The 16385-nt window shown below is 34.0% G+C and overlaps 1 protein-coding gene across 1 annotated transcript in view; it reads left to right on the forward strand.

Annotated features, from left to right (window-relative positions):
- LOC107709482 (ADAMTS-like protein 3) overlaps positions 1 to 16385 on the forward strand; it is a 200839-nt gene that overhangs the window by 177626 nt on the left and 6828 nt on the right. The window contains exons 24-27 of the mRNA XM_016513974.1: positions 9012 to 9139; positions 9224 to 9352; positions 13987 to 14169; positions 14724 to 14843. Coding sequence (XP_016369460.1) covers positions 9012 to 9139; positions 9224 to 9352; positions 13987 to 14169; positions 14724 to 14843 — 560 coding nt within the window. The remainder of the gene's footprint in view (positions 1 to 9011; positions 9140 to 9223; positions 9353 to 13986; positions 14170 to 14723; positions 14844 to 16385) is intronic.

A 16385-nucleotide genomic window follows, 5' to 3' on the forward strand; every position in this document is an offset into this window, starting at 1 on the left:
ATTAGATAGATAGATAGATAGATAGATTATATCTTGTGTTTTCATTTTAATTAAGTTTTAGTGATTTTATGTGCTTTTTTAATTTTATTAGTTTTTTTATTTTTATTTTAGCTTTTATTTTTAGTAATTTTTGTACTTCAACTTAAACTTATTTTATTTCAGTTAGCTGTCAAGACAACATTTCTGACTTTCATTTAAGTTTAAGTTATTCGTGTAATATTTATATTTTAATTGAGCTTTTTTTCTGGCAAAAATAATTTTTTATAGTTTTAGTTATCAGTAATAACACTGATTGTATCGTCCAAAATTTCCATACTGGTGCATTTTTAAAGAACCTATGTGTGCTTGACAACTGTTATATTCTTCAAAATATCTCCTTTTATGTAACAATTAGAGTTTTCAGTTTTAGATGAGCTATTCCTTTAAATGTGTAATTTTGTGTGTGCATTCTGTGGCTCAAAATATAACTAATGGCATAGACATTTTTACTATAACACACCAGTACAGTGTCTGATTACAAATCTTCTGGAATTCACGTGATTTTACTCTTTTTTTTTTTCCGGTTATTATCAACCGCAGTTCTTTTAGTCCAACGAACATGATGTTGGAAACGAGCAGAGTTCAACTTTAACACCGAAAAGCAATTTTTTCTCTCTTTATAGAAAACAAGACTCCCTGTGTACCTCTGAGTCCAGCCGTGACTGATCTTGATTGAGCAACCGCATATTCCAAAAGCCTGTTAATCACCAACCCACTCAAATATTCACCTCCAGAGTACCCTAGATCTCACGTTATGCAGTCTGTTGGGGTCAGAAATACTGGCTGTGCTTCTTTCGCTTGCTCTCAAGGGTCGCATTGTGGTCTAATCGTCTACTCTTTACTGTTGACTGTTAAATACCGTCATTGAAAACATTGACTTAGTAACTCAGCTTTGTCCAGCTCATGGCCTTAACATAGCCTCCGCCCAGACAGTCGCCAAACATTGTCTGCCACTCTTCTTGGCGTGCGCTATGGGACCTGAAAGAGACATAGCTGTGCAAACATTGTTCAGGCCTCTTCTCGCAGCCTTGGCTTGAAAACCCAGCAGCCCTGAGGTGAATCGTCAAATACTGAAGCGCTTTAACTTTCAGAGGTCACTTTTGACTTGAACTGTAGTGTCATGCTATGAAACGGATGCATTTTCCAGTTGGATAAAGTGGTTTTGAAGTACATTTTTGAGATTTTAGACATTTTAGGAGATAAATAATATGTTTAAGTGTTAATTGCATTGTGCCATCTCATGCTAAATTAGCACATTTTAAAAATGTTGAGTTACCTTCAGAAAGGTGAAAGGGCATTTAGAAAGAGAATATAATATGGAAATTTATACAAATATCCAACAGCTGCAAACACGTCGTAACAGGGCTGAAAATTTATTATTTTCACCTACAGCATAATTATTGATTAAAAAGAGGAGACTTTTCCTTAAAGATTTCCTTAAAGATAGGACTTTGTCTTTTTAATAATTAATTAGTTTAAAATCTAAGAGTGCAATATATGCAGTTTTGTATGGAGAGATTATATATTATATTATATTATATTATATTATATTATATTATATTATATTATAGCTTTTATTTCCTTATATTTATTTTTTAAATATGCATGTTTGCTAATATAGCATTAAGTTGGAAACGGCTGTTTTAGAAAAGAAAAAGAACAAATACATAAGTCAAATAAAGTTATTGTATTTTTGTTGATGAATTTAGCTAAATGTCTGTATTGACACACTGTGAAAATCAGATTTTATTGGAATCAGATTTTATTTTATTGGAGTTGGGATTAAATAGATTCATTTAGTTTTATTGATTGATGCTTGTCTCTATGATTTGTGATGCCACATCATTTTTAGATCCTTCTTAGAACTCAAATCTGGCCAGCAAGTATAACATTTTTTTTTTCTTCAGAAATCTGAAGTTCAGCTGAGGGGAACAATCTTGTTTTCAGCCATTTTTGTCTTATTATATTTTTGGATCATGCACAATTCTTTTATAATGCTTTATTTATTTATTATACCCCAGTTATTTTGACCACACTATTGCTCAGAGCTGCCAAATCATTTGCCTCCCACTCTTTTGTTGACAGCCGTGTTTGCGTGCGGTCTCTACTGCATCACTGCTGCCATCAAAACAGTGCTATTTAATGCCACTTGACTTCAAAACCAAATATAATGTCACTGCCAACTCATGCCAGCCCAGTGCCAACCCAGAATGAATGCATTCCACTCCTACAGAGTAATATTTACAATTAGATCATGTTATTCTTCTCTCACTGCAGGTATTGGGGATATTTTAAACATGTCTCGCTATACAGAAATAAAATACAGTGTGTCAGAGTTTTTTTTATTGATGGGAAGAAACAAAAACAAAAAAGAAAAATCTGTCTACCCATCTGTCTGTCAAGAAGTTCAAGAAATTTGTGAAGGTAAAAATTTGATAGCATTTTAATTATGTATATGTATTATTTGAATTATATACACTATTGTTCAGAAGTTTGGGGTCAGTAAGATTAAAAAAAATAAATAAATAAATAAATAATAATAATATAATACATCAATTAAAAGTGACCGTAAAATTTTTAAAAAGTTTTCCACAAAAATGTTAAGCAGCATAAATGTTTTGAAAACAGTGATATTTTAACTTAATATTTAACAATATTACTATTTTAGTTTTAAATATATTTGATGTAGTAAAAACTAAAACGTTTTTCAAAGCATTAACAAAGAGCTTCATACAATTACTACATGTTACATTAACCTTCCTGCCAAAATAAATATATAATAACAACAACAATAATAAAACATACAAAATATATATGCCTAATGCATACATTTACAAATGATCACATCTATATAAAAAATAAATAAATGAATATCAGTTCACATTAAACACAATAAATAATATTATACACATATGGTGCTATTTTCAGAGATCATTATTTGGTGTATTTGGTGTAATGGAATATGTTAGCGTGCTTTAATGTTCAAAAAACACATTATTTTTCATTATTGTAGCTCCTCAATTCCCAGTCTTCCTAAAACACGTTGATTTCAACAAAGCCCCTCCTTCCTGAAAAGCGCAGTGTGCTCTGATTGGCCAGCTGACCCAGTGTGTTGTGATTGGTCGAACATTTCAAGCACGTGTCGGAAATGTAACACCCCTTACCATAATCGCAAGCTTCAGCTACCAAAGCAACTATAAAGACAGTTAATAATGTTGTCAGTTTTACCGTATCAGTCCGACACATTGAATGATACTCGTATGTTTTTGCAGTAGAAAAGCCGCGGTCAAGCTGCATGGGACACTGCCAGTGTAAAAGCACAACAGGCACGTGCTGCTTCAGCTCTGCTTGAAACACAACACGTTGTGCAACTATGTTTGTCATCTTTTCGCCATCATTATAAGCACAGAACAGAGGATACTATATTTTAAAAATAAATCCATCTTTGCACTTGTGATCATAAGAACGGCAAATAATATGCATTACTCTACACTTCACCAAACTCTGCATTTGAACAATCAATAGCAAATAATAAAACATACTCACAGTCTCTGATTCAGAAGAGCCAGATTGTCCGAGCAAAGTTGGAATTGCCCCATTTTTTTGAAACAGCCTTTGTGCACAGCCAGCCATCTACTCTCTCAGGTTCAGGAAACTGTTCTTTGTAAAATGCTCTGCACAAACATGAACATTTGAATTGTTGCCTACTGTTCTGTAACAGTATTGTAAATAAATCTTAACCACTGATTCCTAATTGTATCCACTTTCGGAAGGCCAAATAAAGTACTTTTGCTTTCGGCATTATGCAAATATTTCCACATAATGCACTCTCAGAAAAAAAAGGTACAAAAGTTGTCACTGGAGGGCGGTACCTTTTCAAAAGGCACACCTTTGTACCTAAAGAGTCCATATTAGTACCTAAAAGGTACAAAAGTGTACCTTTTGAAAGGGTACCACCCCAGTGACAGCTTTTGTACTTTTTTTGAGTACGTGTGACGTAGAGGGTCTTGATGAGCCTTCTATTTAGATAGAAAAAATCTATTTTGTGGAAGACTTTAAGCTTTGCAACTTTGTAGATCTTATGCATGCACAAACAGCTACAAAACACACTAAAGACAAATTAAAACATGAAAACGCATGCGCCAGGGCCGTCTCTGCTGTGGCGCTTACATAGCGCTTCTTATTTTTGGCCAAATGTGAAGCAAAACACAGGCGAGGTGATTGACGTTCACGGACTCTAAAGCTGTGTGAAGTCTCACCCTTTCACGCTCTTTCAGTCAGATGTGTCTTGGCACCGCTGTGATGCTCTAAATCAGACCCTAACATGGTTGCTTTACTCCTAGAGCTGTGAACGGGAATTCACACTCAAACTATGAGCAAAAGTAATTTGGTTTGGTAGCAGTTTGGTTACAGAAGATTGAGATTTAGATGAAAAGTGTATTTCTAGAGTAAGCAACACTATTAATTTTACTCATACAACATACTTTTTAGTGTTAATGATTTAAAACCGTAACTTTAAGTTTCAAACTTTTGTGTAAATGAAAGGTACCTTGAATCATGGCGTTTGAAGAGAAGAGATGTGCTGTTCTGTTCTGTTTTTAAGCAGTCATCTTTATGATTTCCACCATAAGACAAGTGAAAAATGCATCCAAACCATTAGTGGTCGACCGATATGTGTTTTTTGACAGTCGATGCCGATATCTTGGAAAGCATGGTGGCCGATGGCCGATAAAAAGCCGATATAATTGTATTTATTTTAATTAATATTCAAGAAATTTGAAATCATTTGAAAATGGATTAAAAAATAAATGTGTAAAATAAACATACTTATACTTAAGAAGTATTTTTCACAAATAAATAGATATTTAATAAAAATATAATTAAAAAGGAAGTAAACGCTGTAACCAACAGGACACTCAGTATTCTGGGAAGTTTGTGTGCATTGGGAATCATATTTTTTCAAACAAAGCCAAGGTAACACTCATTTTACATACAGCACACAGTGAAAATTACATGAATATGGCAGTGGGCAAATGCATAAAATTTCCTTTCTATCTGATTATTAGGCAGACTTCTATCTGTATTAGACAGAACTGTTAACGACGACGGCGAACAAGAGGAAGAATGTGAGCACTGTGTGCTCAGGCGCTGCCGTTCTCAGCGCCGTCAAAATAAATGTCCCGCCTCAAACGCATCGGCCAAACAGAAAAACTTATCGACCGATGCCGATATTTGAAAAATGCCAAATATCGGCCGATATATCGGCCTTGGTGATATATCGGTCAACCACTACAAACCATATCTAGATTATATAGAATTTTTAGGGGTTGGTTCTTTTGCCTTGGGCTAGTAAATAAACCTATAGTTAAAATAAACCTAGTTAAATCTCTTCAATATGCCCTGCTCAGGGTTATTTTAGTTTTATCTATATAATATTTATTAATACTTTGAATTAGCTTTTATTTTTATAGTTTGTTTTTATATTTTTTTGTTTTTTATAGTTTGTTGTCATTTTTATTCGATTTGAAATATAAATATTCAGCTTTAATTTCAGTTCTAGTAATATTATTTAGTAATTTTAATGAATTAATATTTTAACAATTTAAATGTAATTATTTCATGCAATTTTCTTCCACTTAAAAAGTTTTCAGTTAGTTGTGAAGGTAGCTTTTCTAGTTTCCATTTAACCTTTTTAAGTTAGATTTTTTTTTTCATCTAATATTTTTATTTTTATATTATCAGTTTTTAGTTTTAGATTTAGTACTTTTGTGTGCTTTTGTCTTTTTTAGTTTTTAAATATTTATATTTCATTTAAATTTCTGTTCTACTAATATTATTTAATAATTTAATCATTTAAATGTAATAATTTCCATGTATCCTAAAAAAATTTCAGTTAGTTGCGAAGGTAACATTTCTAGTTTCTGTTTAACCTTTTTAAGTTAGAATTTTTCATCTAGTCTTTGTACCTTATTTTATTTCACCTTTTTTCAATTAACATTTTGTTGTTGTTGTTGTTGTTTATTTTTGCCTTCAAGTATTCTTGCCTTGTTTTCCAGTAAAAAAATATGTAAAGATCAGTTAAACAAGACAGTTTTTCAGACTTTTGCAGACAATATGTCTTGAATTAAATTTGGGAAGAAACATTAAAATTAGGTTTATGCATAAAACAAGAAAAAAAGCAATCATCTGAAATTATTTAAAATGCAAGCTCAATTTTTCCAAAAGGCATCTTATAATTTTTTTTTTTCATTAAATGTGGCATGTAAGTATACAGTAGGATAATGTTTGTGATTGTGGAAACAATGCTGCCATTGTCCCGAAGTTGATTTTCCGCACACATTTGTGCCTCTGAGTCGCTCCAGACGTGCCATCACACTTTAGATGATATCTTTTCTGTGAGTTCGATACTTCAGACATGACTCAGCTGCTGTGTTTTTATTAGTGGCTCTGAATGAGTGGGCTTTCATGAGATGTGTGCTGGATGGGATACAATGCACATTTTGTGCCGGCGTTCCCTTTGTGGCTTTGGGTGGGAGTGGACGGAGAGCTCACTGCACCCTGGAGGCTTCTAACCCATTCTGACTTTCTTAATCACTCTGTCTCTCTTCCAAAACATAGAGAGCTTCCATGCTGTGTCTGTCTACATAGGCAGCAGTCTTTTAAGGCAGCATCCTCTGTGAAATCGAGCCTTATAAGTGACTGATTTTGAATTGTTCACGTTGGCAACAACTTTGTGTTTCTTATAAATAGTGCTTTCCAAATAGTGCACATACTTTTGTGTGTGGGTGTGTGTATTTATATTATGTGTGCATCAGTAAAAATCGTTTTGAATACTCTTAGTCAGCAAAGAAAAAAGATTCAAATAAATGCTGTTCTTTTGAAATTATTTTCATAAAGGATCCTGAAAAACACTATCCCTGCAATATTAAGCAGCACAACTGTTTTCAACATTAATAATAAGAAGAGCAGCAAATCAGCATATCTGAATGATTTCTGAAGGATCCTGAGACACTGGATACACAAAATTATTATTTTTTTAAATTATTTTATATATTTTTTTTTATATATACAATTTTTTTTTCTTCATTACATTACTGGAAATAAATTAGTTATTTAATACTCATGGGTTATAAATTATAAATTATGTATACATAAATACATACTTTTTTTCATTAGTTAACTCAAGAAATAAGATCTGGGAAATATTTAACAGTGATTTCATACTTAGTTATTCAATACTAATAGGCTTGATTTCCAGATTACCATATATCTAAATTATAATGATTTATATTAATTGCATATAAATATATAATTGTTTTTTTTCATTAGTTAACTTGAGAAAGTACATCTGGAAAATGTAACAGACATTTCATACTTAGTCATTTAATAATCATGGGTTTGGGTTTTTCATTATTTAACTCAAGAAACTAGATCTGGAAGATATTTAATAGTAATTTCATAGTTATTTGACACTCATGGGTTTGATTATCAGGGAATGCATGTATTAGTAATAGTCACTTTGAATAATTAAATAAATGTAAATAAAATGGTGATTACAAATGTATAGAATTTTTTTTTTTCTAGTTTTGAGAAAATGGCTATTAAGCTTGATACCTTCTCAGTGTTACATTGTTGTAGGATCACTACAAATTTAAAACTCTTACTTTTTTTTGCTCTTGAGGCCCACTAGTCTTTCAGAAGTGTCAGATGAAGTCCCTGAGCAGCCCTCCAGATGCACACAATGGCGTCTGCACAATAAACACTTTAATCAGGTGCTGTATATAAACACCTCTGAGAGGCCATCACACTGCCTCTGATTGGTTCTTCTGGGACTCCTGATTGCTGTAAGAGATCACGTGAACCAGAACTAGAAGAGTGGCAGAGCCTGAGGGAAACCTCGGATTGATACACAGGAAATGAGAGATTGAACCAGATCTCGACCTGATCCCATAGTGTGACTTGATTAAGACACAATCCTGCTGTGTGTTTTCATGGAAAGGGCACAGAGTGGTGCATTGAACTCCTGTGTTTCATCTCTGTAATACATAGAAACCAGTTGTTGTTTTAACCCAGATACAACCCGGTTTAAGTGAACTTCTCTCTAAGTAACCCTAACCTTTACCTCATTTAGGATACACAGATTCATGAATATGCAAATTAGGAGAAAATGCTCAGCAATGATGTTGACTGATGTATTTGCACATGGTTTGTCTTTAAGCATATTAAAAACACTGAAATAGACATGTAAACGATGTCAAAAACTTGATTTTCATCACAGGGGGTCTTTAAAGGGTTAGTTCACCCAAAAATGAAAATTCTGTCATTAATTACTCACCCTCGTGTTGTTCGAAACCCGTAAGACCTTCGTTCATCTTCGGAACACAATTTAAGATATTTCTGATGAAATATGAGGGCTCTCTGACCCTCCCATAGACAGCAAGGTAACTACCACGTTCAAGGTCCAGAAAAGTACCAAGATGATCGACAAAGTAGTCCGTGTGACATCAGTGGTTCAACTGTAAAGTTACGAAGCTACGAGAATACTTTTTTGCGCAAAGAAAACAAAAATAACGACTTTATTCCACATTTTCGTCTCTACTGCGTCACTTCGACAGTATCATGACCCGAGCGTGTGGCGGCGCTGACCCAGATCCGGCGTGATGACGTCACAATAATATGTCAGAATAAAGTCGTTATTTTTGTTTTCTTTGCGCAAAAAAGTATTCTCGTAGCTTCGTAACTTTACAGTTGACCCACTTATGTCACACAGAGCCCTCAGATTTCATCAAAAATATCTTAAATTGTGTTCCGAAGATGAACGAAAGTCTTACGGGTTTGGAACAACACGAGGGTGAGTAATTAATGACAGAAATTTCATTTTTGGGTGAACTAACCCTTTAATGCTACATATGTGGGGATGGTGTTCTCTGAACTCTACAGCTGATTGGACGTGTCTCTCTTGCCCTCCCCAGGGTTTCGTGGGACAGCGATGGAGAAGTACACATCCTCAGCCCCGGCGCCAGTGACGTGGGGACCTACAGATGCACCGCCACCAACGATTTGGGCTCCGATTCAGAGACAACACTAGTTCTGCTGGCTGGTGAGACATTACACACTGTTGCTCTCTATAATGACGGTTTTGTATACAATTTGAGCTGCTGGTTTTTTATTTCTTTATAAACAGAAACTCCCACGATCGCTGCCTCGCGGAGAAACACGTCAGATCTGAAGAGCAGCAGTCTGAAGGTGGTGGTCGGAGGGGACATCAGTGTCCGTTTAGGTGCCAACCTCACCCTGGAGTGCCCCGTCAAAGGTATGGGACAATTTACAGGTGGATTTCACAATCGAAAGAAAAATAAGAAATTATATTTTGGTAAATTTTTATCAAAATCAAAAATATTCCACCAATACCTAGTCAAACATAATGTGATCTATAAGCAAAAAAAAACAAAAAATAATTTTATTACAGTAATTTTAACAAAGATAACATATATTATATTATTAATAAAATATATAAAAAAATTACAATTAGAGTACACTTACATATTTTAATATATTGTTTTATAAATAATTTCAAAATCCCTTAATTTGCAAAAAGTTTTTTAGACTTGTGCGAAAAAGGGTTAATGCGAATAATCAGAGATGGAAATGCATTTTGCGAATAAATTCCTCCATGCGCATCAAAAAATCATGTGACTTGTGAGTTTCGTCTGCTCGCTCTGAGGCACAAGGAATTTATTATACATGAAAATGATTATATTCAGTGGCTTTCCTACTTTTCTTAGTGATATTTAGTGCGAGTTTATCAGGAAGTGACGATTTTGTTCTCTTTGACTCGTTGGATGGAAACGGTTCTTATTCGCAAATGTTTAAGAAGTTAAAGTTAAATTCGCAACTATGGATTAGAAAGGAAACCCAGCTAAAGTTTCACATTATATATTAACAAACTTGTAAAATGACAGCTAATTTGTGAGATTTGGCAAAGAAATGCTAACAATCAAATTATTTATCTTACAGTATGTTTGAAAAACAGACTTTCCATGGCTTTAATCGCACTAATGTGTATTTTTGTGAGAAAACCTCTTTCCATCATTACGAGCTGCTGCGATCTCCAGTGCGGCCTCAATGTAGATTCGTCAAATTATCGAGATACTTCCCTCTGTGAAAAGTGAGCATGTTTGATGTGTGCATATCCCATGCTTAACAGCTCTTGTCCATGTGGTTTTGGTGAAAGATTCGGCTAATTGGACAGAAATGGTGTGTAAGGTCAACAGGCGTTCAGGATGCCAGGATTTCTATGGGATTTATGCCGCACTCCGTCATTTACAAACGCCAATCTACTGTAGCAAAACAGGGCTCCTGTCACTCTATTGTACTAAAATATATGTTTATATAAACAAAGGTTTCTGAGGTCGTTCTGTCTGTCCTCTTCGTCACAATTACTGTAGACTTGTTTATCTAGTGATTTGGTTGATGCAGAGGACACCTGCTGTTAACATTGGCCTCACAAAAGGCCAGAAAGCCACAAGTGTCAGCTGTTCTCTCATGCTTTCATCACCATCTGATTCCCTGAGATGAATAAACAGGATTTGAAGAACGCGTCCAGTTGGCTTTGATGGCATAGGCAGCCACAGAGCAGTGCATTATGGGTAATGATGTAAGCAGATACTGTAATTGAGTGGTTAAGCTGATGGTGTGGAGAGATGTGTTGTTAGAGGACACACACACCCGGATACAGCGAGCGTCTGATCCAGGTCACGTTATTACAGAGCATAATTTAGTCTGCTTATCACGCAGATCATTAAAAATAGCTTCATTCTAAAATCTAGTGAGCTGCCTACATAGACAGCTTACATGTAACCTCAAAAGTGACGATTTTGGAAAACTCTACATAGGCAGCAACCCTGTGCACCTAGTAGCTCTTTTTTTTTTTTAATAAATCTAAACTATTTTATTAATGCTTTCCAGTATTAAAAAATATAATTGTATTTATTTATTTTTAATTATAATTTTATTTGTCTGCTGTCTTGTATTTGTTAACAGCCTGACTACATAGTTAATATTAAAATGCTAACTTCATAGCCAGGAATTGGAACAGAAGGAAAAAATGGCTCATAAAATTGTGAATTTTTTCTAATTCTGTAATTATCTAGCAATAAACATTAAATAAATAATTATTTATATATTTATTTCTTTTTTCGACAAATGGTGAGAAAATATTGATTGTGATCAGATCAGAAGGTGATACTATATATTATTTGAGCAGTTGTATTTTCATTTTATAATGATAAATTGTTTTATTGTTTATATAGTTGTATAGTTATATAGTAGCATAGCCCAGTATTGGAACAGAAGATATAAAATGAAACATAAAATAACTTTTTTTTTTTTTTCAGATTATTGTCTAGTGATTAACATTAATTAATTTATTTATTTATGTATTTTATTTTATTTTATTTTATTTTATTTATTTATTTTATTTTTTTTGTGATTGAAAAGACAAATTGTGAAAATATTAATTGTGAATCTCCGAAAAGGTAAAACTAAATATTATATGAACTGTTTTATATTTCTGTTCATTTTATATTTATATATTTTTATGTATTTAAAAGTCAGCATTGACAGGTATTGGAACAGTAGAAAAAAATGGAACATAAAAAATATTTTTATTTTCTGATTCTGTTATTGTCTAGCAATAAACATCAAATAATAATCACATTTCAAACAAATAATCAAATTTTATTGTATTTTATTATTTTATTTTATTTTACTTTGTAGAAAGTGAGAAAATATTTGTGAGGGGAAAAAATATTGTGAACCTCAGAAGGTCAAACTAAATATTATATAAACTTTAATTGCTCTGTTTATTTTACATTTATAAATTTGCATATTGATTATAGTTAAAATGCTTTGCCAGCATTGCCAGGTATTGTAAATGTTGATTTTAATTATAGAACACCATTGAAAAGAACACAAGTTGTCCAATGTGCTTTACATCAATCAATAAAAAACCTTAAATAATAATAAAAATAATGCTACTAATTATAATGCTGATAAAATCACTAAAACTATGAAAAGTGAAAATAACGATAAAAACAACTGATTGACATTAAAGAACTACCTTTCAGACTTTTTCTATGATTGGTCAAAAGCCAAAGAAAAAAGTAGTTTGGGTCAGAGCACTTCTAATGTGTGTTGGAACGGAGCGTGTGTTTGTACGAGTATGCAGTCAGTAGGCGGTCAGCACTTAGAGATAAACATTTTGTATGTAATATATCTTCTTTTAATGTTCCATTTTTTTCTTCATCATCATGCAGTTATTGTTCCTGTGTACGTTTCTCCTCCCGATGGAAATTCCCTTTCCAAGAAAGCAGAGGTCACTGCGGCGGCCTGACTGTTTACTGGTGCCAGAGTGTGTCAGTGCTCATGTGTATGCCTGACATGCACACACACACACACACACACACACACACACACACCTCAAGGCCTCCGATGTGATTTTCCATTTCTAAGAGTGTGTCTATTCATTGGCTCTCAGACTAACGGCCGTATGTCAGTACTAATGTCTCCATTCGGCAGAACGGGGGATCATAAAACTCAGACTCCAATCCATGTGCTGCACATTATTTTCAGCGGGGGCGTCCCATGGGAACTAGTTGGAGGGAGGCAATTTGCATTCATTGTGCCCATTTGAACAAGTAATTTGTGGCAACCTGCGGGCCTCTTGTTGATCTGCTGTTTGAATCAACATTTTCTGCGGTTTGATTTATTCGGCGCGGGCTCTGATGTTGACATATGAGTCTTTTAAGGGCAAGATAGCAGTTGCCCCTAAATACTGGAACTTGTTCAGTGATTTGTCAAGAGCTTAGGTTTGTTTTGGGGAAAGCTGCTCCCAGACTGGGGTGCAAAATAGGGTCTGAAACTCTATTTCAAATGGTCAGAAGATATTGATTGTGAAACTCTGTTAAAAAGGTAAAATACTAAATATGATATGAACTATTTATTTTATTTCATTTTATTATTTTATGTTATTTTATTTTATTTAATGTTATTCATTTTATTTTTCAATTCTGGCAACCCTGGAAACTAATTTTGGCATGTCTCAGTTTGTGAGATTCTGTTATGTTTTTTTTTAAATCAAACATTAAACACAAATTGAATATTAATAATCATTATTATTATTTTTTATGATTATTTACAATAATTATTGTTGTTAATAATAATAATAACTTTGGTTATTTAGTTATACAAGGTTGGGAAAAATAGTGGTTTATAGTTGGTTACACCATATACTTTCCATAAATTATGGAAAACATTTTTTATAATATTTTATTATACAAAAATATTTAAGTTTCATAACTGTGCTGAGCTTGACAAATACAGTCAATAGTACAATTTGTGTATAGATGAAGAAAGTGAATTGAAATTGTTTGGCTTTCAGTATTTTAAAGAATGTTTTTGTAATTTTTTATTTTTTTGTATTTTGTTTTTATAATGTGGCAAAGTCATGTTGAGCACAGGTTTGCCTGCAAATGTGGGACACAGATGAAATAAAATTAATTAAACATATTTGAATGTAATATAATTTCAGCTCTTTTTTCTCTCAAAATGGCATAATTTATTAAAAATTATGACGTTGAACTATTTTATTTGTTATTCTATTTTATACAGTCTAGGAAGTGATGAGGTGGCACAGGCCAAAATCACCATTTTAAGGGCGAGATTTGATGTGTTTGAAAATACCATATTTTTCTGCAATGCTGATTTTATTTTAAATAATACTTCATGTAAAGTATCTAACATTTCTTTCCCTCAAACACCTTTAAAAAGCAACGGGACACCTAAACTGTACCCTACTCATACAGTAGAAAGCGGTGATTAGCGTCAGCTCCAGACTCCAGTGTGAATTGATTGATTGAGAGTGACCTGATGGTTTTCTCTGAACAGGTGTCCCGCGGCCAACAGTGAGCTGGCACCGTAAGGAGGGTCCGCTAGGCGCCAGCGCTAGTCCTCTCCTGGACGGATCTCTGCTGCTGAGAAACCTCACACCGCAAGACTATGGCACCTACTCCTGCGTGGCTGCCAACAGCATTGGAAAGTCGGTGGCCTCCGGCCTGCTGCGTGTGGCGGGTGAGTAGCGATTCCCATAGCAGCTGTATGTCAGTCCACACTTCTCCGGGTGACAGGGAAATCCTCGCACGACAGCGTTTCAGTGCTAAGTGAACCGCATTCTGTGGGTTGGCTCGGTTTCCGACAAAGTCAGCGGGAGATTTGCGAGTCGCTTATTGATATTGGCATCGTTTATTCTTATTGAGAAATAATGTGTGACCTACAGCCTGCAGGGGTGGTAAAATCCATTTTTGCAGCGAAATGAAGAAATATTCCCTTCTTTATAGAGGCCGTTTGTCTCTTGAGATCTTATAGGCCACAAAAAGAAGGCAGTCGAGGCCTTGTTTGGCATCAGATGACACAATTTCCCTCCGTATTTCATTAATTGAGGTCATTTCGGTCTCCATCACGGTCAAAAGCAGCTGTAATCTCTCTGCTGATTAGGAAAAAGAGTAATAATTCAGCTGCTTGAAGTCGTTCAACCATCAAAGGAATAATCTTTACCTGTAGGAATGCTTTGGTTGATTGCGTTTGATGGTGAGATGTTTGATGACACAATGCTGTCCTGATGCCAGGAGGAGCTATGGGTGAATCTGAGCACCAGGCTTCAAAGGAGATGAACAGGAAGAGGGTTCTGATGGCCTCAGTGATCGGCACCAGCGTCACAGTCAAACTTGGAGATACCTTACGGATAGGTACTTTCATGTTGTTTAAATGCACTCTTAAAAATAAAGGATCCAAAAGGGGGTATTTGCAGCAATGCCATAGATCAAAATAATTTTGGGTTCCCCAAAGAACCTTTTTTTTTTCTTAGAACATTTTATAATCTAAGGAAACTTTTTCCACAATCAAGAATGTTTTGTGGAATGGAAAGGTTCCATGGATGTTAAAGGTTCTTCACTGAACCATCAATGCCAATAAAGAACCTTTATGAGTGTATGAGCTTGTTTTGAAATTTAAACACCATATTATCAGTCTTACCTACATAATTTGCCATTTTTTATTCTGTATTAAAGGGTTAGTTCACCCAAAAATGAAAATTAGGCTGCGTTTTACTCACCCCCGAGGCATCCTAGGTGTATATGGCTTTCTTCTTTCAGACGAATCCAGTCGGAGTTATATTAAAAATTGTCTTTGATCTTTCAAGCTGTTTAATGCCACTCAGCGGGTGTTGCATTGCTTCAGTTCAAAAGAACTTAAATAAAAATCGCCCATCCATAAAAAAAAGTGTCTCACACGGCTCCGGGGGGTGAACAAAGGCCTTCTGTAGCGAATCGATGCGTTTTTGTAAGAAAAATACCAATTTTCAAAGCGTAATAATCACTTGAATCTAGCTTGCGCTCACTGTTGTAAACAGAAGCAGCTCCGAGGGAATGACGTATGAGGTCAGCGTTGAATATATCATATTCAGGTCATAAAACGCAGCCTAATTTTCATTTTTGGGTGAACTAACCCTTTAAGGCTTGTTTCTTGTAGATTAATGGTATACTACATGTTTTTGTGCCTAAAGAAATTAATAGTGTTTATCACAAATCATTTTCTCATTTATAAGTCATTTTGCATAAATGAAAAATGAATAGATGTAAATATTATTATTATTTATTCATAATGCAGTGTTTTCTATAGTGTAATTGGATGTTCAAAAAATGTAGGATGAAAAATTAATTTAATTTAGTGTTTTTAGAATAGCATAAAATGTATAGTTTTGATTTATGCATAAAATAAGGTCTTAAAAACATTTGTAAAAATCCTATTCTTAATGAGTATTTTTGTATTTGTTTCCAGTGTTCTTGTTTTATTTTAGTATCATTAAGATACTATTAGTTTTTTTTTACTATTAGTTTTCTGTTTTAATTTTAAATGTAGTTAAAGTTTTAGCAAGTTTGTTGTGTTTTGTCATTTGTGTTAGTTATTGTTTTTAATATGTCTATATAGTTTTTGCTAATTAAAAATGTTTCGGTTTTAATATGTTTTAACACGTTTTTAACTTGTTTCGCAGAGGAAATTTATCGTATTCCAAGGATTTTAAGATATTTTACCTGGATAACAACTACAAAAAACGAATTATCAGCTAATTATTTATATCAAATTATTTATATCAACTAATAGTTATTCATATCATATGTGACCCTGGACCACAAAACGTCTCGGTTACGTATGTAACCCTCGTTCCCTGAAGGAGGGAACGGAGACGTCACGTCGGATGACCGACGAATTGGGATCTCGCTTAGAGGGAC

This window comes from Sinocyclocheilus rhinocerous, unplaced genomic scaffold (genome assembly GCF_001515625.1).
Source record: "Sinocyclocheilus rhinocerous isolate Xijiao unplaced genomic scaffold, SAMN03320098_v1.1 scaffold1467, whole genome shotgun sequence".
Taxonomy (NCBI): domain Eukaryota; kingdom Metazoa; phylum Chordata; class Actinopteri; order Cypriniformes; family Cyprinidae; genus Sinocyclocheilus; species Sinocyclocheilus rhinocerous.